Here is a 25135-nt window from a genome sequence, read left to right on the forward strand (position 1 = left end):
ATCATTGATTTTTTCCTATTTAATTAAAATTCTCATAGGACCGTTGGATTTAATCGCCACCGAAATTGAAACCACTGGAAGCAAAGAGAGAAGAATTGGGGAGGAAACGATCGTGGCATCCGTTAAAGGTACTACGCAAGTCCCTGCCCCCTCCCCCACTGAAATGAAAAATACATGAATATATTTTGTTCAAAATTTATTTTGATCTTAATAATTATAATTATATATGCAATATTACGATAAAGGAGATCTCTTTCTTATATTAATCTTGATTTTCTAAAGGAGGACAATTATGCAAACTTGTAATGCAAGACAAACTACTTTTTCTTCTTTTTCATGTAAATATTAGAGTGATAACTTTAGCAATCTAAGTTACTCCTTAGTTCCTTATAGACGTACCTATACAGGGTTAGTCAAAAGTATCCGGACAGGCCAGTGATAACGAGACGCGTGGACGGAGGAAAATCACATGTTGCAAGTGGGTATTGGTGAGGAAACTGCATTGAATGGGGGTGTGGCCATCATGGCAGCCATCTTGGATTCCACCATATTGGATATCACACAATAGTTTCAAATGGAAAGGGGTATGTATGACACATCAATTTAGGCTAGAATCGTCCCACAAACGACAATCCGAACACATTTTGGACCTATCGCCATTCGTGGAAGAGATAGGGTGTGCTACGTTTGACTGAAAAAAATTAGATTTGTCTGAAAGAATTGTTTACTGTATTCCTGTGGGTAACTGTACACTGCAAATTACAGAGAGCGTGAACAAGAAAACATGACATTGACTTACAGAATGCCTCAAAGCAAGTGCTCAAACTGCTTCCCGTCGACTGTCTGACAATATACCAACCGATCGTAAAAAATGCAAAGTGCACGTTGTACCATATCCCGAGAAAGTCCTCTTGTTTCGTCCACAACGCGATTCCGTAGATCACTCAGGGAGCGTGGCTTGGTACGATACACTTTGTCCTTCATGTGCCCCATAAATTAATCCAGGGGTGATAGATCAGGAGATCCGTTTTCCTCAGTTCTCCCAGGCGAATCCCGGGATGGTACCTTACTTCGAGGCCGTGACTTCTACTTCTCTTCATTTCTTCCTTTCCTGCCTCTAGTCCTTTCCCCGGGTTGTTTTGATAGTTTGTTGAAAACAACATAATATCGCAAATAGAGGCCAGCATAGTCTGCCTTTTACCTACCCACTGCCCGCTTGCCGCGAGGACAGGTATGCCTGCTCGCCTGCCCACGGCAACGAGTCGACTTCGTCTTTACCCGGGTTCTTGGTCTTCAAGGCGCTCTGCGCTTACAAGGTACCTGGGCATTCAACAAGACCCGGGCGCCTGCAAAACCTGCTGGAAGGAAACAGCCCTCCGGCAGCGTGTCGCTCCAGGTGTTTCATCACCACGTGGACGGCTGCAGCCAGTGTTGCCTACTTACGTAGCTACTAAATCCTACGAAGTCCTAGGAGGAGCTTCTCCTCCAAGGAGAATTTATATACTTAGCGATTTCAGTTCAGCGTAAGCAGTTTTTATCTTGTTGCCAGGAAATGCACGCAATATTACAGCTTCATTTATCTAAATGAATGATCGAGCAAACAAAAATCTCCTCACTGAAAACTAATTGTTTTTCATTGTATGGTGCCTTAACCAGGCACGCAGTGGCGCAACCAGAGGGGGCAGGGTGCATTGCTCACAACCTTGGACGGAAATTGTCTAGCGGAGGGGTCAGGGTGGGGGTCAAACATTAAAGTACAAGTCTCATCAAGTTCAATGCCGTAGCAAAGGGGTAGCGGGAGTCGGCCCTGAGCGCCGAACGATCTAAGTGAGAAAAGTTTTAAAACAGAGACTGCTATGGCGGCCCGTGATATTATTTGCTATTAATGTTGGTTTGTTACGAGTTGGATGAATTGATTATGTAATACGTCGCTCCATGTGAAAAGAAAATATTGTAGATGGAAATTTTACATGCCATATGTATGTACATTCGGAATGCATTTATCATGCACTTTCTTTCTTTCAATAATAGTTTGTGTGCTTGTTTTCCATTATTAGCTAATGTGAAATTGACGTGTTGAAAAAAAATATTTCTAATCCTCTGTTTCAACACAAATGCGCGAGAACCGACTTCTACCCCCTTTTTGCGTGATTTATGAGGATAATAATGCCTTTCATGCTACTTTATTACTATTATTGTGATTGTTCTTGTTGTTACGTTTATCCAAGTACTTGCCCCCCCCCTCCCAAACGAGGGTAACGGCAATGCCCCTGGCTGGCTACGGCCTTGGTGTTCACAGTAGAACAGTGTGTTGTTTGACTCGCGACCTCAGCGTCGAACGTGACATGTTTCAGTCCTGCCCTATATCACTATATATACATATATTGGTTGTTTACGACATATACTTATGGATCCTGTGCCACGGAAAACCTATTTCAATGTGTGTGTGTGTGTGGGGGGGGGGGTAGCAACATTCGTAAATCTCATTTCATTGGTGATGTGGCTTACGAAGCTTTGAGTTCCCTTTTTTTAAGTAGTGAAAATCTATTGCAGTTGGCAACACTGCAGAACGGTGTGGGCCCGGTGCAGTTTCTACTCGAAGCAACTACGTCATGCAGAGGGAGGGGTCTGCAGTTGATGAAAAGAACGAACTGAGACCTACTAGGTATCGTAAGACTGCGGGTACCCGGCGGGTCTACAATGCCTGCCAGGAACGATCTGGGCAGGTGGGCAGACAAGCTGCTCAAGCGAGGATGTTGCGCAGGTTGCATGGCATTTCAGGAGCGATGTCTCGCGAACGGGTCTGCTCCAGGTCTTGTGCAGGCCTCTGATCGCAAATTACCGAATTAAAGAATGCCAGTCTAAACAATCCTTCCTTACAGCAGAGTAACATACTCTATTGTAGCTAACAATCCTATTCGACGAATTAATTCCCTTCCACGGACAGCAATAACAGTGTTCGTCTGGATATGGACTCTTTCTGTACACATCCCTTGTAGATTGTAGTCAACTTCCTCAAAGGTCAGTTGCATTTGTTATCGTCCTTGCGAACGTTCTGCATGTCGCTCATGTTGGTGAGTGTTGTGCCAAAGGTAGGAGATTTGTGTCCGTGTCAGTGGTCAAAATGGAGCTCAGTGAACGAGAACGTATTACGTTATTAATGATGCGTGGCTATGGAGATCGCAAGCGACCGTATACCGAGGTGCGACAGTTATTTAATGCTACATTCCCTGAACGTATCCCAATTTCGAAGTCAACTGTTGAAAGAACCATTCGACGATTTGCAGCAAGTGGAAGTGTTAAAGACAGTGCGCGATCAGGAAGGCCGAAATCGTGTAGCAACGAGGCAGTTTTTTTTGGATGTGTTACAATATTTTGTGAAAAATCCGCATACCTGGACAACCAGCGTTGCCAACACGCTAGACATTTCCCAGAGTTCAGTGCAACGAATTTTAGTGCGCAGTGAGTTTAATGCACGAACTGACGGAAGATGACTTTGATCGCCGTATTGAATTTTGCGAAGAAATGATGCGAAATATAGATAACAGTAATATTCACCTCAATGACATCGTAATCTCTGATGAAGCGACATTTATGTTAAACGGGCAGATGAACCGACATAACTGTCCTATTGGAGCGATGAAAACCCGCATTGGATGATGGAACATCATACCCAGAATCCACAGAAACTGAATGTTTGGGTAGAATTGATGGGAGGCATAATTCTTGGCCCTTTCTTCATTGACGGCAATCTGACAGTTGAGAAGTATTTGACAATGCTTCGTGAACAGATTGTCCCTGTCATCCAAGTGCCCACACAGGACTTTTATCGTGTTTGGCTCCAACAGGACGGAGCGCCGCCACACTATGGACGGGATGTTCGACAATACTTACATGAAACTTTTCCACAACGATGGATTGGAAGACGAGGTATCATCGATTGACCTGCAAGATATCCCTATCTATCACCCCTGGATTACTCTCTATGGGGGCACATGAAGGACAAAGTGTATCGCACCAAACCACACTCCCTGAATGATCTACATGTGGACAAAACAAGAGGACTTTCTCGGGATATGGTACAACGTGCACTTTGCATTTTTTACGATCGGTTGACATATTGTCAGACAGTTTGATCACTTGCTTTGAGGCATTCTGTAAGTCAATGTCATGTTTTCTTGTTCATGCTCTCTGTAATTTGCAGTGTACAGTTACCCACAGGAAATCTCAGACAAATCTCATTTTTTTGCAGTCAAACGTAGCACACCCTATCTCTTCCACGAATGGCGATAGGTCCAGAATGAGTTCGGATTGTCGTTTGTGGGACGATTCTAGCCTAAATTGATGTGTCATACATACCCCTTTCTATTTGAAAATATTGTGTGATATCCAATATGGCGGAATCCAAGATGGCTGCCACGATGGTCACACCCCCATTCAATACAGTTTCCTCACCAATACCCACTTGCAACATGTGAATTTCCTCCGTCCACGTGTCTCTTTATTACTGGCCTGTCCCGATACTTTTGCCTAACCCTGTGTGTGTGTGTGTATATATATATATATATATATATATATATATATATATATATATATATATATATATATATATATATACACGCGTTCTCACTGAAATAGTTTTTTTGTTATAACGATTCTGTAGAGTCAGATGAAACTTTAGAGCCGCGGTAGCTCATTCGTTAGGTCGTCTGACTTCCATGCGAGAGACCCAGGTTCTATCCCGACGGGGAAGAACCGTTTCTTTTTCCACCTGTTCAAACGGCTCCTGCGCCCACCTGGGTACATGGAGGAACTCTGGGGGGCAAAGGCGGACAGGGGCGTGGTGCTGATCACATCATCCTCCACTTTCATGGCGTGGTGCAAAGCACAATGGAGCACTTTACTTTTACTTTACAGATGGAACTTTGTAAGTGTAATTATATTCTAAAAATCACGTGCTCTTCTCCATCGTTGGAAAGCCCCAGCAAAGGTTAATATGCACCAAAGATAAATATTCAACGCGAACCCTAGCGGTGTTTTGTGAGCAGTGGCGTGCCCGGGATTTTCGAAACTGGGGGCCAGTAATAACGAGACGAGTGGACGGAGGAAAATCACATGTTACGTATACTTTTTTTAGTAGTCAGGCCTCATTTTGCCACCTTTTCCTGCTTTTGACGTGGGAGGGTTATGACCCATACTAACCCGCCCTTTGGGCACGCCACTGATTGTGAGGTAACATAAGGTACAAAATGATTTACGTTCTGAGTATGATTTTTATTAATGGAAATTATCTGCTTTAATATTCATTATCTAACTAAAGATTTATCATATTGTATTTGTTACGTATATCATACTTTGTTCGGGATATTTGCAAAGTTTACCTTTGCACCTCGAGAACACTCCACATTTTATATAATCTACGATACTATACTTGAACGATGAATCGGTTCCTAAAGGAGATTTCACACCGGACAAATGACACTCTACGCATGTCACTTGGGAACGAACCAAAGTTACATTTCATTCCGTAACGGCTAACACGCTGCACAAGTGTGCATTGGATTGGTGAAATCTTCAAATGTCGCATGTTCGTCGTTTCGTTGTTAAATGAATTGAGTGTGCTGAACGGAAAATTGTACAATAAGAAAAGTTGGAGCTTGTTTGGAGCACATTTGATAATTTTTGTATTGAACTATTTGATTATTGTTCAACTTCGCTTTACATATGAGTTTCCAATGTGGAAAATTAATGAAATGAGCTGAGGGTACTTACATGAACATGCAAGCAACTCTCCAAGGGGCGATTAACTCGAAGATGTTGAGAAACAATTATTATTATTTAGCAGGTTAAAATTAACCAATAAAACATTACTTTCCAAACACACTATACATAAATATTGAAATGTACTACATTTATTGATGTCCATAGCAAAAATCATGTTCCATTTAAGCTTTTATTTTTTAAATTTTACAAATTCTCCATAAATATACCATTGTTTGTTTTCATTTTGTAAAAATCATAGTTCAATTATTAATAGGTATGTTTCCATAATAAATCATCGTGGAAATAGTCCGTATGAAGTCATGTGTGCTAACATAAGACACACGACATATTAGAAAGCTCCCATGCAATTAATGTAAATTGTTTACTAAGTCAATTAAATGGAAGGAGTCAGAACTTGTTAAACGCTCGCTCTTCTTAAATGTAGCCATTTGCCATTTATTTCATGCATTGTACAAAGTCCATCCTTTGTTACATTATTTTCTGTAAAGAGGGAGTGTTTGTATACTAAATTTGTCTCCTGTCGGTGGTCGGTCTGGAAATTTAGAAAAAATAATATATTTCGGTCAGTGCTATTCGTTTAAGATGTAAACGAGAACCTAGTTCGTGAAATGATAGACGTGATAGATCGTATGTTTACATATTTACTTTGGATGATAATAACAACAATTAGTGCTTTTTTCTGGCGGTGCGCAATGGTACGCCGTACCGGCATCTTTTTGTAAGTGAGAAAAAAACCAAAAACGTTATATTTTCAGGGAATAAATGCGCGCGCGCTTTACCGAAACCTTTCTTACCAGAAAAAAGCACTGATAATAATAATACCATTGTTATTTTAATATGCATTTACTATTACTATAATTACTACGTCTACTTGTGTATATTCATTTGTGATTAGCGTTCCGGCTATTAACTGAAACAACTTTAAGCACTGGATATTTCCACTTTACAAGTTGCGATTGTGCTACGGTCCACCTCAGATTGGATACTGGTACTCAATACTTGTGGAATCCTCAATCGTGGACACCGTGGAAATGCTGCTCCTCTTCTCTGTTGCCTTGCGACTCGACGAAGACCGTTTACGTTTCTGGACAGCCGCAACTGCGTCGCTGATCCTCCCCAGGACCTCCACAATCCCTACGACGGACACTCCGAGTATGAAACCCAGAGAACCACCGCAATCTGCAACAAACTGCGTGAAGTCGTACGACCACTTCTCGACCTGCCGCTGCAGGAGTTTGGAGTCGTAGAAGATGTACACCAAGCTTGAGCTGGGAGACCAAGCCGGCCCCCTGAGGACGATGTAGCTGTTGTACTGGTTCATGGAGCACGACTTCGGGCACTGGCACGAGGCCTCGTATTTCTTGTAATTCATTGACCGCGTTAACAAAGATACCATTTCCTTGTCGTTGTTACATAATCGGTAGTCCACGTCCATCCAAGGACCTTTGCAGCCAACCTCCTCAGCTAAAGTCTTGTATCTGCATTGCTCAGAACACTGTAAGGAAATTAAATATTAAAACTCAAAATGAAACAGAGAAGTGCTGCTTATAATTGCTAAATTGGCCCAATATCTGTTAAAAAATTAAGTGTGATGCGTTTATCTGTAAATAACAGGCCCAAATAAAGGGTGCGGCAGAAATAGTTAGACGATGTTTTTTTTGCAAAATTATTACTTTAATGAACTTTTATTAAAAAAACATTTATATGCCAAGAATTTACATACAAAAGCATTACATATGGTAATTACTTCTTGAAAATTATTTCACTGAGGTGTGCATCATGGGTAGTCAAACAGATCTCTGCACGTCGCCTCAGCGCACTCACAGCTCGTTGCACCATGTTGAGCGGGGTTTGTTGGATTGCAAGTTGAATTGAGTCACGCAAATCCTGTAATGTTGCAGGTTTATTTGCATACACTACTTGCTTCAAGTAACAGTAGTTGTATTGATACTACAACCAGGACGAGAAAGTACGAACCCCTCTCCAGCAGATTTGCTATACTTAAATCAAGCTCAACATGCCCATATAAGTTTCTTGCTCTAGTGTGGAACCTTAGTCTAACCTAAGAATTTTGGAAAAATGCCCTCGGGAATTTTTCAGAAAGTACGAGCTTCCTCAGAAAATACGAGCTTCCTCAGAAAGGAAGAGCTCCCCTGAGAAAGGAAGAGCACCTACCTATACACACCTACACCCACCCACACCTACCCACACATATTTACTTCCGGTCCACCTCCGGTCCACTTCCGGTCCACTTCCGGTCCACTTCCGGTCTACTTCCGGTCCACTTCCGGTCCACTTCCGGTTCACTTCCGGTCCACTTCCGGTTCACTTCCGGTCCACTTCCGGTCCACTTCCGGTTCACTTCCGGTTTGCCTGGTACGGTCAGGACGAGAAAGTACGAACTCCTCTCTAGCAGCTTTGGACATATTTAAAACTTGTTCAATATGTTTATATGAGTTTTTGTTCAAGTGTGGAGCTCTTATAATTCAAGATTTTTGTAAAAAATGCCCTCGGGAATTTTTCAGAAAGTACGAACCTCTCTCTAGCAGATTTGCTACACTTACAAAAGTTGCATCAGCCAGATTTTTGTTTATAAACTTGTCAATTTTTGGCTACACCAGAAATTAAGCTTATAGTATGTTTTTCTGTCAAAATCCCAGGAATCTTGAAGATATCTATTGGGTTCTGAGACCGAGTGGAGTGTGGTGCATTGCCTTGTAATCAGGAGGGTTTTGGGTTTGAGTCCTCATAAAATCTGATGGCAAAATGTTAATATTGTTGTTTTGTAAACAAAGGGGCTTTGGGTTCGAGTCCTGATAGATGTGGCTTTCCATATGTGAGATTTTGCTCTGTTGATAGCTTCCAGATCTTAAATTTGGTAAAAAATGTTATACAACAGGGCAAAATTATTCTCTATTAAGAATCACCAGAGTACGGCCGAAACTGCATAATCAATACATACATACGAATGGAGGTCAAGTAAACATTGCATGTTTTTTCCAGGAATTAATGCTTGCCCGGGAATTGTATGCCACCAGATATAATCTATATTGCGTCTTTTCAGAGTTATTCATCATCAAATAGTAATTGCCTTCTTTCTGTATGCCTGAGTGATTATATCTCTTGATATTACCTCTATTGTGCCTTTTCCGAGGGAAATTACATGTCATTTGTCATGGAACTCAAAGTGAAATTCTTATCTACACTATGTACCCTTTTAGGGACCATCTATCATATTGAGAAATTGCCTTCTCGGATATTGCCATTGCAAAGGTTTGATCTTGTCGCAGCTGAATAATTGTAATGGCAAATGTGCTGTGTTAGTAGGTAAAAGCTTTTCTGCTCGTAAGCATAGGTGCAATAAAATGGGTAGGTAATATGTTTTCTGACGGTAAAGTATTGTTTTATATCCAAAGGGTTTCTGTGTTTGAATTGTGCTTCTAGTTCGAGTTGCTGTTTTAAGTCCATTTTATGCACAGTAAGGCTAATCGGGACTGGCCCTACAGTTTTAAAGTGGGATACCACTTATGCCTCCACCGGGTATCGAACCCGGGACCCCTTGATTACAAGGCAATGACGCTACCACTGCGCCATGGGGGAAGCCCCGAATTGTGCTTCTAGAACTGCTCTGTGACCCGCTCATTTCTCACATCATAAAGATATGATTTTTCCCCTATGAGAATGACACTACATATGGTGTCTTCTGGTAAGGCTTCGTGGAATTCACAGATAATTTTAATGTTTGTTCTGTCATTAACCACAACTTGTTTCCTTTTTGAAGTGTTAATTACGAACATGGGTCTTCGTGTCTTGAATTCATCTGGTGTGTAGTACATGTCAGTATTGCCAATAGTGACTCTTTTGAAAGCCGAAAAAGCTTCATATAATTTAAGAAAATCATCCTTGGAAATGTCTAAATTGTAATTTTCTCTAGGAAAGACTTCATTTCTGCCATTTTTAAGATATATGTTTTTGATGTTGCAGTTATCAAATCTACTTGAATTTTTTTCCTGATTATTGTGTCTCCCAGTCTGAAACAGTACCACCACAAAATCAGGCATGTCAAATTGAATACTGGAGAATGAATTTGTTGCATCAAACTCATAATAAGTACCAGTGGCAGGCTTCTGTACAGCTTGATATGTGTAAAATTGCAGAGGAATCTGTGGATTTTTTACTATATCTGCTTTGTATTTAAGAGCATAACTGGCTTCATATTCAACAACTGGAATTCTTAACTCCATAGTCTGAATAATGCATTTGCCTGCATCAGGTAAGGTATTAGGCAGAGCTTCTCCCGTAGAGTTTAATGTACTGTACCTCATCAAAGCATTATTATCGTTTGCAGCTCTTCTAAATGTAATTCTTAACCCGCCCTTCCACATAATTTCTTTGTAATCCGAGAAGAATCCTGGCAACAGGCGCATGGGGAACAATACTGTGTGGCTCTTGGTTAATATCTTATCACCAGCCTCAAATCCACCTATTTTGTAGTAAGAAGCTTCGGTTTTGGATAATTTTAGAGTGGCCAAAGCTGTAGAGGTAATGCCGGGATAATCTATTCTGTTTATAACAACACCATGCTTTCTGATCTCAATTTCAGAGAACAGATGCGGCACAAAATTATCTACAAGTCTTATATTTGAATTTGCAGGGTAATCTGTTCCATCGAGCTTTACAACATCAAATTTGATGTATAGATCTGCTCTGTGGGGGTGTATAAAGCCGTCCCCTACATCAAGATCAACCTCGATTTCTGTGTTGGGTTGATTTAAATTTGCAAATGTCCTCCTGTTTGGAGGGAATGATTGTAGCTCATAACTCTCAATATTTTCCATTGTATGTATTTTTATTTAAATGTTAATCTCTATGATAGCAGTTGTTGTGGCTCCAGCAAAATCAACTAATTCTTCTTTTTCATTAGTGACCATCAATTCAATGTAATCTATTCTATTATGGCACACAGGAAAATATAATGTTGGGGATGGATTGTAGATGATGGGCTCCATGAATTCGGAATTAGGTTTGAATGTTGCAATGATGCCAGTTTGTTTGTGAGTACCTATGCCATTTGATTTGGTGATCATACCCTCGGCTACATTACAGTGAATATTCAGTGTCTCTATGGCTAAGAATTTGGGTATATTCATAGCAGTGTGTTTGATGCCTGCTTCGAGTTTTGTGTTGTTCTCAAAGCCTAACAGCTCTCCTATAGTACCCAGATCCACTGTTTCTGTAGCAGATACAATTTCTACTCTGTGAGTGACAGAATTTTGAGTTAACACTACACCTCTGGGTAATTGAGCATTTAGAGTGGACAGATTATACTGCCCTGGAGTGATGACAATTTTTTGATCCCCTACTGCAATTGTGTTGTTGTGGTGCGTAATATTAGGTATCAGGTACATGCCGTAAAATGCTCTGAGAGCTATTGTTTTGGGATACACTATGTCATCATGTAATTTGAGTTTCAATATTGAATTTTGGCTGGTGAGATGGAATACCCCCATGATGTTTCAAATACCACAAGGCCTTTTGAAAATTTTCAATTGATGGTTTATTTATTTGAGACATATATCTAAGAACTGATAAACACAAATGTCCGCAATTAACATCTTTGAAGTTTTGAACACGGGCATTATTGTAATAAAGATTAGCTGATTTTAGATATTTTACTAAATTTTCAGGAGGAATACCTCCAAATGAATCAAACACAAATGCCTCATTGTTTAAATATTTAAGATAACAGATCCAGTGAGTGCCCTGATTTTTGTACTCATCCAAATTAACAATGCCACACTCTTTGTTGAGTGGTTGTTCTGGTAAAGAATCAGACATGTACACACCCCTAAAATATTTGATGCCCAGTGGCTTGATTAAAGCTTCAATATCTTGGTTTGTAAGCGGCTCTTGTTTTTTTTAAACTTATTCATGGCTCTCTTAACACCTTTGCCTTTTTTCTCCATGGCCAGGTTATGGCGCCTCTGCTCATCTAATTCTGCCCTATTTTTCTTGGCATCTATTACTGTTTTTGCTATGGCGGCTGATCCCCCAGCCAAGCTCCCAACAGCCCCGAGTGCAGCTAAGATGGCAGGGATGGTAAATATGAATCCCCCCACATGTGATTTTTTTCTAGATTGCTGTAATTTTTTTAATTGGGGGGTACTAAGCAACAATTTCATACCATGTCCCTTGGCAATACAAGAGCTTTTTTTCTTGCGCTGCTTTTTGGTCAAGAGACTGTCAATAGTTTTAAGAGATTTGAGACCTGCATAAGGTATTTGATACATAACACCCTTGGCCTTCATTGTAGGTTTATTATATACATGTTCACAAACCCCACCCCAGTTTTTGTTTGGTGCTCATAGCTATGGTGGTTCCCAATGCTGCTATTCTCTCACTCAAAGAAGCATCTTTGCTTACAAATCTACCAAATGCAGCCTCTTCTAATTTCTTGTCTGCAACATGTCTCTTGTCAAGATCAGAATGTGTGTTGTATGCTATGTCATGGTCTCTACAAGCAGCATCTAGAGGATTTACACCAGGATCCCCTCTGTTTAATCTATGGTCCAATTTTGTGCCTGGACCACAATACTGATAGCCTGGAATATGTAGTTCAAATGGCAGCTTGTTTATAATGTCATTAACCAAGCCCCGACCCTCAGAGACATTCCAAAATTTAGGTGGTAGAGTATTAATAATTTTTATGAGATATCCAATCCCCTTAGGGTCATTCACTATAAAATTAGACAATTTTGTGCTTATCATGTCCATAATTCCAACCTTTTCATTGTAAAAATTGTGGTTGCCAGCATTTTCCTCCCCAGCTATCACCAATAACCTATCTACAAGTTTCCTGACATCATCAACCCACACAAATTCTTTGGGCAGGGTGTTGTATTGTTTGATTCCACTACCTGTCTTGATCTGTGACCATATGGGCTTGATTAAATTATTGTATTTTGCCCCACTGCTAGACTTGACCCTTTTTTGTGTGGGATCATTGTTCTGGTATAGAGCATCTGATTTTATTAATATTTCTTTGTAATGTTCATAATCTTGATCTGTATAGCTGCCAGGCCTTTTCCTAGTCATCAGTTCCCACAACCCAGGTGTGCCGGGATACTTAACAAAACCACCTTTTTCTCCGAGACGAGATTCTGAATAAACAATCAGATCATCCCCCATAAATGTTACTCTGAAATTGCCAATTCTATGTATGATGCTCCCATCAAGCTCTGTGTCAGCATATAAGCCAAACACCTCATCTTTGTTGTCTTTAGGTGTGGTTAAATATTTTTGAGCAAGAAGACCCAATTCAATAGGATCCTGAGTAGCTTCAATTCTTCTAGGAGCAACAGGACTAGGTGTATGAATACTGGAAAGTGGGGTGAATGGATAATCTAATATGTTCCTAGCAGCTACAGGTACAAGCTCCGTGATCAAATCTTGATTCTGCTCTGTAACAGTTTTAATATTCTTACCTAAATTATTAATAGCATCAATTACAGGCTGTTCTGTTTGTTTGTGTTTTTCATAAATTCCTCGGTTCTCTGATTTCCATCCCTTAAATCTTTTTACAAGATAATCTCTTAACTTAAGATCGTCAATGACTGGTCGTTTCATGGTTATTTATATATGTTTCAACGTCTAGAAAATCGTTGATTTTATTTCTGTATTTGCCGCTATTGGGTGTTCTTGTCATATCAATTGTGACAAACCCATAACTGTCCTGGTTCCAGCACCTACTGCAAAACTTAGAAAAATCATTGTAGCTCAAGTCCCCACCTACATATTCATCATGTATGTGTTTGAGGTTGGTATGATCTTGATGAAACACACATATAAAATTGCTGTTGTCTCGGATCAGTTGCTTCGGTATTTTAGAAAAAGTCTGTGCCAGGTAGAAGCAATCAATGTTTTTGTGCCGCCCCTGTGTAAAGAAATTTCTAACCTTGTTTTGATTATCCAGTATAACATCATCAAACACAACAACAGAATTATCGAGACATTCATGGAGTGGCTTAACATCTGATTCAAAAGTGGCTATATCCAATCCATGATATAGCTTCATCAGCTGCTGATATTTTAATTGTTCCAAGCTCTTAGAAAAGACATACAAGTGCCTGTTTTTCCAGTCTAACCAGTTGGGTGCCAATAAAAAATTATCAACCATGAGTGTGGTTTTACCACAAGCAGATGGCCCAACAATAAGACACCTAATATTATCAGGCAGCAAGTTGCCATTTCTCTTATTCTGCTGTTCAGGTTCTGGCAGCCTTTTTATAACATCCCAGGTGCTCATATTATCACTTTGTCTGCATCGATCCAGCTGTTTTCCGGATGACCCAGCCATTTGACAAATAACTTGTTGCCTTTTCTGCGGATGACTTTTTCTATGAGATATGTGTCAGGCTGTTTAGTTTTGCTGAGTTCTTGTTCATAGAACCTGCCTTTGAGAATTTCTCCTCGATGATCCTTTATTATATATGTATTAAGGGTCCCGGGTTTAACTTGAACCACTGTAAATAATTCGGTGCTCCAGTTTCTTGTAAAGCCTCTTTTGAATAAGTGCTTATATTTGCTGATTCTTACTTGATCACCCACCCTGTATTTGGCCTTTCTTGTTGTTGGCTGATATCTAGGATAATAAACAGTCCTGATCAATTTTTGCTCATCAGATGAAGTTACTTCAGAGGGTTTCATGTTGATTGTGGAATGGATCGAGTTGTTATATTTATGTAGAAGTTCTGGAAGAATATTAATCCATTTATAATTACCTTGGAGGGTAAATTGTTTATACATAAGATTTTTTAAGGTTCTGTTGAATCTCTCTACAATTGAGGCTTTGAGATCACTGTAACTCGAGTAATGTTTTATTGCCTGGCTTTTAATAAATTGTTGAAACACAGAATTATAAAATTCTTTGCCATTATCTGTTTGCAAATACCGCGGGGATCTTCCTGAATGATTGATGATTGTCCTGAAGGCTTCTGTAACACATTTTCCAGTCTTGGATTTAAGTGGCACAGCCCAGGCAAATTTTGAAAATGTATCTATTACAGTAAGTAGATACTTGTAGCTCTTGTTGATTTTGTCTAAGTTTTTCAACTGCCCACTTGACAACTCAATCAAGTCGCTCTGCCATAAATCATCTATGCCTTTTGTGACTACTGGGAGTCTCTTATAATTATGCCTGGCTTGTCTGTGTAATTCATCAACGATAATTTGTCTAGACATAATATGTAAACAAGAATATTGCAACTATAGGGTGTTCAGCAGCTGATACTACAGGATTTTCTAAATATAATTTATCCCCTATTTGTATTTTAAATTCCAGAGATCCATCATCTTCAGCATAAGATGTTTCTAATGTATTGGGATCTGTAAAATCCTCTAACTCTACACTGGTGATTTTCACTTTGTTCTCAGCATTTGTTATTGATAAGGTGGGGTAGTGGTGTGCCTGTGGCTGATGCCAATATTTGATCTTGATTGGTCTCAATGTGCCCCCAACAAAAAACTGGTAATAAAATTGTGCAGGGGACAGCATATATATTTTGCTACCTGGTGTAAATGGTGAATCATATTCTTTGTTGGGGATGCTGTACAATTCAAGAATTACTGAATGTTTTGGATTCTCGATTATGCCTGTTATTTCCTTTTCTGCTGTGAGCAATCTACTTGTTACAGATTCAAGGTGCTCATTGATGGTCCTAACAACATCATCGTGGCCTGGCTTGATTTTTATGTCCACAATAAGTTTCTTGTATTGTTGCACAATATCTTGAAGCTGGGTGGCAAAAACAGACAGAGCATTTGCTTGATTGGATTCCATGGTCCCTAGCTGTTGCTTGATATTAGCTACAATTTGTTGCAAATTTTCAACAACTGCCAATTTTGAATTTTGAGCAGTAAGATCATGGACCTGTCTTCTGATATCCTCAAACAGGGCATGCAGTTCATTAATATGTTGATTGGTTGGTAGAGTGGCAACTGTCTGAGTGAGATGTTTGATCTCTGCCTGGATATTCTTGATATCTTCTGATTTCAATATCCTATTCACTGCTCTCTTAATATTTTTAAGTTCCTGTGATGTGGGAAGATTTGATACTGTATTTTGCAAAGATTCAAGTGCCAATTTCACATTGTTTAATTCAGATGCATCAGCCACATTTTGCATAGCATTTTGGAGCAGGGCTATATCTGCCTGAGAGGGTGTTGATTGTTGTAAAATTTCAAGCTTTGTTTGGATATCATCGATCAAGTGATGAAAATGAGATAGTTCAGATTCAGTGTTGAGGTTTTCAAGCTTTGTGATTTGTTGCTGGACACTGTGAAGAGTATCTACAATCCCAGGCAATCGGGATTCTAGTACATTTGTCAAATCACTTTGCACTGCTGCTATTGTACCTTCAAGATGGGTTATGGTACTTTGAATTTTTCCAAAATCTTCGTATGTTTCAAGTTGCAGCTTGATATTGGCAACACTCCGAGTTATTGCATTCAAAGAATCAGAAGATGGCAAATTGTTCATAAAATTTTCAAGTGTCTCAATTTTTTCTTTAACCTCGGCTATGGCATTGTGTAGAGGATCCAGGTTAGGTATCTGGAGTGACTGAATCTGTTCTTTTAGAGTGGAAATCACTAGATCAAAATCTTCCTGTGATTTTATGCTTTTGACAATTGTTTGGAGCTGTGTCTGGACATTATTTATCTGCTCTTCCAATTGTTGTTTCAATTGCTCGGAGTTGGTGGCCTGGGTCTTAAATTTGGCTTGAAGAGCTGCTACAGCCTCTTCTAAACTTTGAAAATTATCCAATGTGGCCAAATCAGTATATTTCTGAAGCAACAATTTGAGTTCTGAGTCAATTTTAAGAAGAGGGTCCATGCATTGTGATTGTAAATTTGTAATTTCTAATTGAAGACTGGCATTGAGTGTGGTTTGTAAAGCTTGTAAATCACTTCTTAATTTCTTGACTCTGACATCAAGCATAAGAATCTCATCACTGTGATCTTCATGTCTTGTATGGCCAAATATATCATTAGGCATTTTGTTTTAGTGGTTATTTATTATAGAGTATCTGATTCTTAATTCTATAAAAAAGGGTATAAGCTTGTCATAAGATCCAGGGACCTCAATATATAAGCAGTCACCAGCAGAAACAGTATAAACAGTGCCAGAAACCATGTTTGAGTGCTTAATTCTATAAATATTTCTCCCTACTGAAATCTTGACATCACCCTCAGGGGTTGTAATAAATTGCAATTGCCCACCTACTGGTAATTGGTAATGATTTAAATTATTGTTAAATATGTACAATGTTTTACCTGTTTCTTCATCATTATCTGTAAATATGCTGTTCAGATGAATAATTAACAAGCCACTCAGTTTAGACGGCATATCAGGAGAGGGTTGCGGTGTGGGCAGGTCCATAATAGCCTGTTTTTTGAACCCAAATAAGTTCATAGGCATGTTTATTTATTTCAATTCATGCTCTGTAATTGGGCATTGTTTCCCACTTTTCAAATCACAATGCCCCCAAGGTAAAGTATGGATGTCACATGATAAAATGCATCTCTTGTCATCATGTGGGTCCAGGGCCACTTTTCTTACAATATTTGAAGTCAATAAGTGATCCTCACTCTGAATTCTATTTTCTGATGTTCTAATTGAACTCTGTGATTTGATGCAATTTTTATAATCTTCAAATACAAGATCTTTTTCTACAGTAACTCTGCCAACGCCCTTGGCCTTTTTGACAACAGCACTACATGTTTTAAAACTGTATACCTTGGCACTTAACCCAGCAAATTCCACAATAACATCACCAAGTGTCTCATCTTTTAACTTGCCAGGCACCTTTTTGTTGTGGGGTTGAATTATTGTATGTTCACTGGTATCAAAGTATTGAAACAATTCAGGCTGTGACATATCTTGATAAACATCTTCTGTTTGAATATCAAGAATAAAACTATCCGTATCCATGTACAATAATTTTACACGATCACCATAAAAAGGTTTCAACACATCATAATATAATATTAACATATGTAATTTGGACAATTCCAATATCACAGCCCCTACATAAATAGGCTTATCAAACTTAATCTTTGTTTTCATCATGTTGAAAAGTGCCATGTGCTCATCATAAATTCTTCTGTAATTGAAGTTGGGCTTTGCAACCAATTTTTTGCTCCGGCTGGGGTCAGTAATTATTTTAACATCGGTATGTTTTCTGACATTTTCAATTGTTTTGCCATACACTGAATTCACCATCAATTTAAACAAGCCCTTATCAAATTCGCTCTTTGCAGATGTTCGAAGCTCTGTGTTTGTGTCAATATATGGTTTCAACCATTCTGAGTGCCTGAACCTCAAAACTTTTCCAACTTTGGTCACTTGGACACCATGTTTCATCAGGAACTGGAGGTTTTTGTAATATATAACATAATCCTGTTTCGGCTCCAGTGTCATCATGAGCTTCTTCTGTTTAGAGCCATGTGAGCACTGAACCTCGGGAATTGGGGGCAGATCAGAAAATTTGTTGTGTAAATGATCTGGAAATATCAGATCAACCTCTAAGAAGAGTCCATATTCACTGTCATCAAAATTCTGAAGATCTTCAATATTGAAATCTTCAACCCATTCAAGCTCTGCATATGGCAGTTTATCCATCATGGCGTGACCATAGAGGTTGTTCGCATCCACATAAAGTATATAATTTGATGGCCGTGCTGGATCATAATCAGGCATATGCTTGTTATTTGCTCTGGCATATCTCTGGGAACATTGCACCATCCCTCCTCTTATACATTTCTCCATAAACAGATACATATCTTGATCGTGGATCAGATCCAATTGCTTTTTGGTATTGAAAAACATTGCAGACCATGCTAGGCCCGGGGCACTGAAAAAATACACTGGGTCCAGTCCATAATTTTGCATGGAAGATTTTCTGAATGTCTGTATTACATCAGCTAAGAGAGTGACATCAAGTTTCAAATAAGCCATGTGATAATCACCAAATGTATTGCATTTTAAACTCTTCCACATCAATTTGGCATGGTGATAATCTTCATCAGTGATTCCAGATCCTCTGATTTTGCTGTAAAATGCTTCTTGTGGTGGCAGGGAACACTCATCAAATTTAGAAAAATCTGTAACATAGTCATATGGATATACACCCTTCCGCCTAATTAATTTCAGGTCCAGATTTGGAAACAATGCACGTGTGATTTTCAAGTCATCATCAGATAATTGAGAGGCCAGTGTAGCCAGGCTAGCAGGTAAAAATCTGTAAGAATCAAGAAATCTTATGTGAAAAGGAACATCTTTAACTTTAATTATCTTGCTAATAGATATATATTTCTCATCATTTTCAGCTAAAATATTTAAATTCTGCTTCTCAAACCCCTCGTACCTGATCAGATGATGGAAATCATAATTGGATGCTCCATGGCAAAATATGGGGATAAATCTTGGTCTCTTGATCTTAATATTACAGCTATTACACAGGGCCATTAAGAATTTACCATCTGTATGAGAATGGTGATGAACCTTGATATTTGTATCTGAAAATTCACAATCACATATCGGGCATTTTTTTGCATTGTTGAAATCCTCAATCTGTTTCTCTGTTAAAGGCAACATAGGTTTTGATATTAATATGTTGTTAGATGCTATGTCACGGCACACATTTTTTATTATATGTGCAAATTCTTTGATGGCATTTGGTCCCTTGTATGTATATTCTTTAATAACAACACCATCCCGTATAACCACACAACAAAAGCTGGAAGGTTCATGTTGCTGGTACGGTGTAATTGATGATTCTTCTGGATCTGGGCTACAGAATGCAATAGGTTTGAGGTTCGATTCGAAATCACAGGCTATATATACTGGGTGTTCCAACAAGGCTTCAAACTTTTTGAATTTGCAATTTTCACTTGGATTGGGCATCACCATATGAACAGGTTTATGGTTGCCACAGTATTTCAAATGCTCAATTAACTTGTTTTTAGCAATTTCTGCATTTTTTTCACGAACCCCATTTACCATTTTTTGACCATCAAATACAGTTAAGCATCTTCTGCACAATTTAAATATTGTATGAGTTTTGTCTAGTTGTGTTCTCACTAAAGCTTGAAGACTGTGTATCAGAGTATAATGGTATGTATCATCTCCTTCAATTAAGAGCAGATCAATTGAAATAGCAGATTCATCATCAATTGTACTGATTCTGAGAGGTGCTATCGGGCAATTGCCAGTGGAACAAATAAATACATTAATAGATAATTGTTTGCCATTGATGTGCCTGGCTCTTTTTTCAAATTTATCAATATTCTGGACAGACATTGGATATTCCAAACCCTCCATTGCATCGTCAAAAAGATGTTCATACTGTTTGTAATAAGTTATTCTCTCAGGATGGCTTGAAACTGGATACAAAGCAGCTAATATACACCACAAAAAGCATTTCTGGTCGGCATTTTTTATATTGACCACGGCTCTTTTGTTTTTGATATTGGCTGGTAATGGCAGATATGTAGATCCTTGTAATGGGCTGAATTCAGAAATATTAACATAGAGCTTGTGTGATGAACCGCATAGGCTCCATCCGGACTCTTTTGCCGCAAATTCAGAGTGTTTGATGTTCAGTTGATTTATCAAATTGCCTATTATTGTGTCTGAATTTGCATTTGAATATACAGGTATGATTTCTGTTATGTGGGGATGTGTAAATTTTGTGCCGTTTGGCTTCTTATATTGTACAAACAATTTGAGGGACAGTTTATAAGAGCCATTTTGTGCATTTAGAATTGCCTGCAGATCAGAATTTATACTGTTCAAGAAATTCTCAATGCCACATCTTGGCTCTGATACAAACGGGTAATCTATTAATTGGCCGTTAAAACTGCTACGGGTAGGTTCATGGCGTGGCTGTTTTGCTGCTCTGGCATTAAGAGGCGCTTCGTGCTTTCTTTTCAGACCAGATGTAGATGGTTGTGCTGATGACTGTACAGAGCAAGTATCTTTATGTTTATATGTGAAATATTCCATATTATATTTTCTATTGCATTTGGGGCAAATTTTTGTGGGAGTTTTGTATTTGTCTGGATTACAAATTTTTTGATGCTTGGCCCAATTAGAGCTGGATATATTTTTATTGCATTGATTACAATATTTTTGATTCGGCATTTTTGTTGTTGTTTATTATATACAATTTCCTGGGTTTCAATTCAAAACTTTATACTGGATAAAAAATATCAGTTGGGTTCAGCACTGTGATTTGTATGTGTGTGTATGTGTGTAGGTGTGTATACACTTAATATTTTTGGCTTTGGTATTTATATAAAATTTCCTGGGATTCAAATCTAATCTCTATGGATTAATATTAATAATATTAATCTTATGACAGGTTGTAAAGCCAATGGCCCACAAGTGGAAAATCATTCACACTGACCCGGCGCAAATGCCTGCACAGACATGCATATCTTGAATAGCAATAACCTTGTTATGTATAACAGGCTGGGACAAATATAAGCTTAACTCTAAATATGAGTGGATTACAACAAATAACAGATTTTATATTGTTCAATATGAATTTAAACCAGTAAGTATGAGAAGCACTGTATCAACACGTCTGTTCCCCTCAGTCACTCTCTCATAACTGGCTGATGCAATAATCGGGAATTTCTGTTAATACTGAGGAAAAAAATCAATACTACCGTCTCGGGAATTGCGCACACTCACACCGAGGGGAAACATGCAAACACGGAGCAATTCTAGAGGTAGGCTCTGCATATTGCGTTGTTTTAATATTAGATAAGCAAATCCAATTAAACTTAAACCTGAAGTAAATATGTATAGGTAGGTTTATAGACAAACTGATGCAATTTTTGTAAATCTGCTTGAGGGGGGTTTGATATTTTCCGAATTATAAAATTCTTGGGTTAGGCAGGTGCTACACTTAAACAAATGAACATGTTGAGCAACTTTTGTAAGTGTAGCAAATCTGCTAGAGAGAGGTTCGTACTTTCTGAAAAATTCCCGAGGGCATTTTTTACAAAAATCTTGAATTATAAGAGCTCCACACTTGAACAAAAACTCATATAAACATATTGAACAAGTTTTAAATATGTCCAAAGCTGCTAGAGAGGAGTTCGTACTTTCTCGTCCTGACCGTACCAGGCAAACCGGAAGTGAACCGGAAGTGAACCGGAAGTGGACCGGAAGTGGACCGGAAGTAGACCGGAAGTGGACCGGAAGTGGACCGGAAGTGGACCGGAGGTGGACCGGAAGTAAATATGTGTGGGTAGGTGTGGGTGGGTGTAGGTGTGTATAGGTAGGTGCTCTTCCTTTCTCAGGGGAGCTCTTCCTTTCTGAGGAAGCTCGTATTTTCTGAGGAAGCTCGTACTTTCTGAAAAATTCCCGAGGGCATTTTTCCAAAATTCTTAGGTTAGACTAAGGTTCCACACTAGAGCAAGAAACTTATATGGGCATGTTGAGCTTGATTTAAGTATAGCAAATCTGCTGGAGAGGGGTTCGTACTTTCTCGTCCTGGTTGTAGTATCAATACAACTACTAGTAACCCCATAGGAAGAAGTCACATGTCGATAGATCCGGCGATCGTGCAGGCCAAGGAACATTGCCGCGACGAGAGATAACTCTTCCAGGAAACATCCTCCCAAGAATGTTGATTGAAGCATTTGCTGTGTGTGACGTGGCTCCGTCTTGTTGAAACCACACCCGTGTAAGGCGACGCCGTCTCAGTTCTGGGAGAACGAAGTTTTCGAGCATGGCCACATATCGAGCGCACGTGACAGTTACAGTGTCACCATCCTCGTTCTCGAAAAAGTACGGTCTAATAATTCCATCAAAAGAGACACCACACCATACTGTTACTTTAGGGCTATGAAGGGGAACTTCATGCAGCAACCTTGGATTTTTGTTTGCCCAGTAACGGCAATTATGCTTATTCACACAACCATTAATGTGGAAATGAGCCTCGTCTGACATGATTAACCTGTGCAGAAAGTTAGGGTTCTCATTAGTCATTTGTAACACCCAATTACAGAAGTGGACGCGTTCATTGAAATCTTGAGGGAGTAACTTGTGAATCATCTGAATTTTGAATGGGTGGAAGTGTAGGTCCTGGTGTAATATTCGCCGCACACTCCTATCTGAAATGCCAAGTGACACAGCATGCCTACGAACTGAATGCCTCGGACTTTGTTCCAATGCCTCTCGAACCATCTCTATGTTTCCTGGTGTCCTCACTGTACGATGACGACCTGGGGATTTATTTGATGTTGCAGACGCAGAAGCTCGGAAATTCTTCACCCAATTAAGAATAGTTTGTCGTGTCGGTACTTGTCCATTTCTACCAATGTTAAAATGACGCCTGAACTTACGCTGCGTAATTGTTGCAGAGTCTTTGTTCTTCAAAAAACACTCCACAGCGAAAGCGCGATGTTCGTTCGGCCAACGCTCCATGTCTAGTGACGGAAGGATTACGTAATACTTAAAATACGGCGCATGCACAATGAACATTCAATCAAAACTACATGCATACAAAATGCTTTGAACCACTTTACAAAACAAAACCAACAATGAACACTTTATTTATCGGGATACGTTTCTATGTTCATTTTACATCGTCTAACTATTTGTGCCGCACCCTTTATAACCCAGTAGTACCGACCTTTCTGGCATTTCTTAGAACTGCCAGATTTCTAGTCCGATGCTGTTGGTATATTACAATAAATATAACCAGGACAGGGATAGAAAAGACTAAAAATAATTCAGGCGCGAGCCCTTTTTCTCAGGAGCCAGCGTTTTTTCTTTACAAATACGGGCTAAGAAAGCCACGAATACAACAAAGATAAGCTATGAAATGTGATCTTAAAACATTTAATTTATTACTTAATACAAGGTTGGATTACAAGTAATGATTTCTGGCACCGGAGTGGCCTTCCTAAAGAAGGCTCAGCTGTTAACAGCATGAATAAGTAGGGGCCTCTCCGATGGCGCAGTGGTAGCGTCCTCGCCTTGTAATCAAGCAGTCCCGGGTTCGATACCCGATAGAGGCACATGGTGGTTCGGATTCCACTTTAAACTGTAGGTCCAGGCCCGTAGCTAGAGGGGGAGCAACTGCCCCCCTGAGAGCCTGCTCTGCCCCCCTGTCAAAAATACAGAACACATTCCTACTTGGAATTCTCACTAATCTTTACAATTATATCATGTGTTACTCTAGCAACATTACAAGGACACTTATTGATCTTGTGATTTATTAGGGTGTATAGGATTCCGTATAATATCGTATCAGGTTTGAGAGAGGGAGTGGATATTTGATTTTTGTTACTTTGCGTTGCTTTTCTGCCACTTCTAGCTAATCGCAACAATGAAGGATGACGTGAAATTGATGAAGAGACACTCATAAACAGTGCCTCAACTACAGGAGGGCAGGGGGCATTGTCCCCTCCCCCTGACCTTGAGAGAAGTCGATTCTAGGGGAAGCAAACATTTAAGTAAAAAACAAGACTAGGAGAATCTAAGAATAGCAGGACAATTGGATACTCATGATGGAATTAATTTTTACGTGTTCGTTGCATTTATCTACCAGACGGCCAAGGGCACTTGCAAGGGGCACAGAGGGGCAATGCTCCCCCCCTCGATTTCAAATTTTATACAAATAAAAAAACATTTCGTAAAATTTTCTTGCTCGCTTCGGTCGCAATATCTGCTATTCTTATAGTCCAAGTTCAGAACCATAGGTATGGGGCGGCAGAAGTCGGCTCTGGAAGCCAAACGATCTATATGAAAAAAAATGTTAAAGAGAATGCCATGGTGCCCCGTAAAATTATTGCACCCTATTAAAACAATTTATTTCTATGAAACTTAATATGAAATATTACTGATGACACTGTAATCCAATAAGTCATTGATCAATCAAGGGATTCCTATTTGTTTGTCAGATGTCAAAACATGTATTTCAACTATACTGCAATTCACACAATATTTTGCAAAATGGTTAACGTAACCAGTAGGCAAACGTTGTCTGTAGTGATGCAAGAGTCTCCCCTTTGAAAGAAATAGAGTCCATGGTGAACTAAGGGACCCATGTTTTAAATGTATTAGCTACAAATGTTTATACAATTCATCAAAGTGTAGATAATATGTAACCATCATTATTTAATTAATTATATTTTCTTGCATAACACAACACAATGGAGTTGTTGGATTCTCGTTAGATTCCTTTGTGTGTAAAGATCTTGCATACTAGTAACTAGAGGGAATCATTATCAAGCATGATTTATAAAGGGCTCCCTTACTCAGTTCTGCAGA

The 25135-nt window shown here is 39.2% G+C and overlaps 2 protein-coding genes across 2 annotated transcripts in view; one reads left to right on the forward strand and one right to left on the reverse strand.

Annotated features, from left to right (window-relative positions):
- The window catches only part of LOC145998916 (uncharacterized), a 281190-nt gene that overhangs the window by 162428 nt on the left and 93627 nt on the right, over window positions 1-25135 (forward strand). The window lies entirely within an intron of this gene.
- LOC145984886 (uncharacterized) overlaps window positions 6758-25135 on the reverse strand; it is a 33704-nt gene continuing 15326 nt past the window's right edge. The window contains exon 6 of the mRNA XM_083118262.1: window positions 6758-7279. Within this exon, the coding sequence (XP_082974388.1) occupies window positions 6758-7279 (522 nt within the window). The remainder of the gene's footprint in view (window positions 7280-25135) is intronic.

The sequence above is a fragment of the Lepisma saccharinum genome, chromosome 1 (genome assembly GCF_977018435.1).
Source record: "Lepisma saccharinum chromosome 1, izLepSacc3.1, whole genome shotgun sequence".
Lineage (NCBI taxonomy): Eukaryota > Metazoa > Arthropoda > Insecta > Zygentoma > Lepismatidae > Lepisma > Lepisma saccharinum.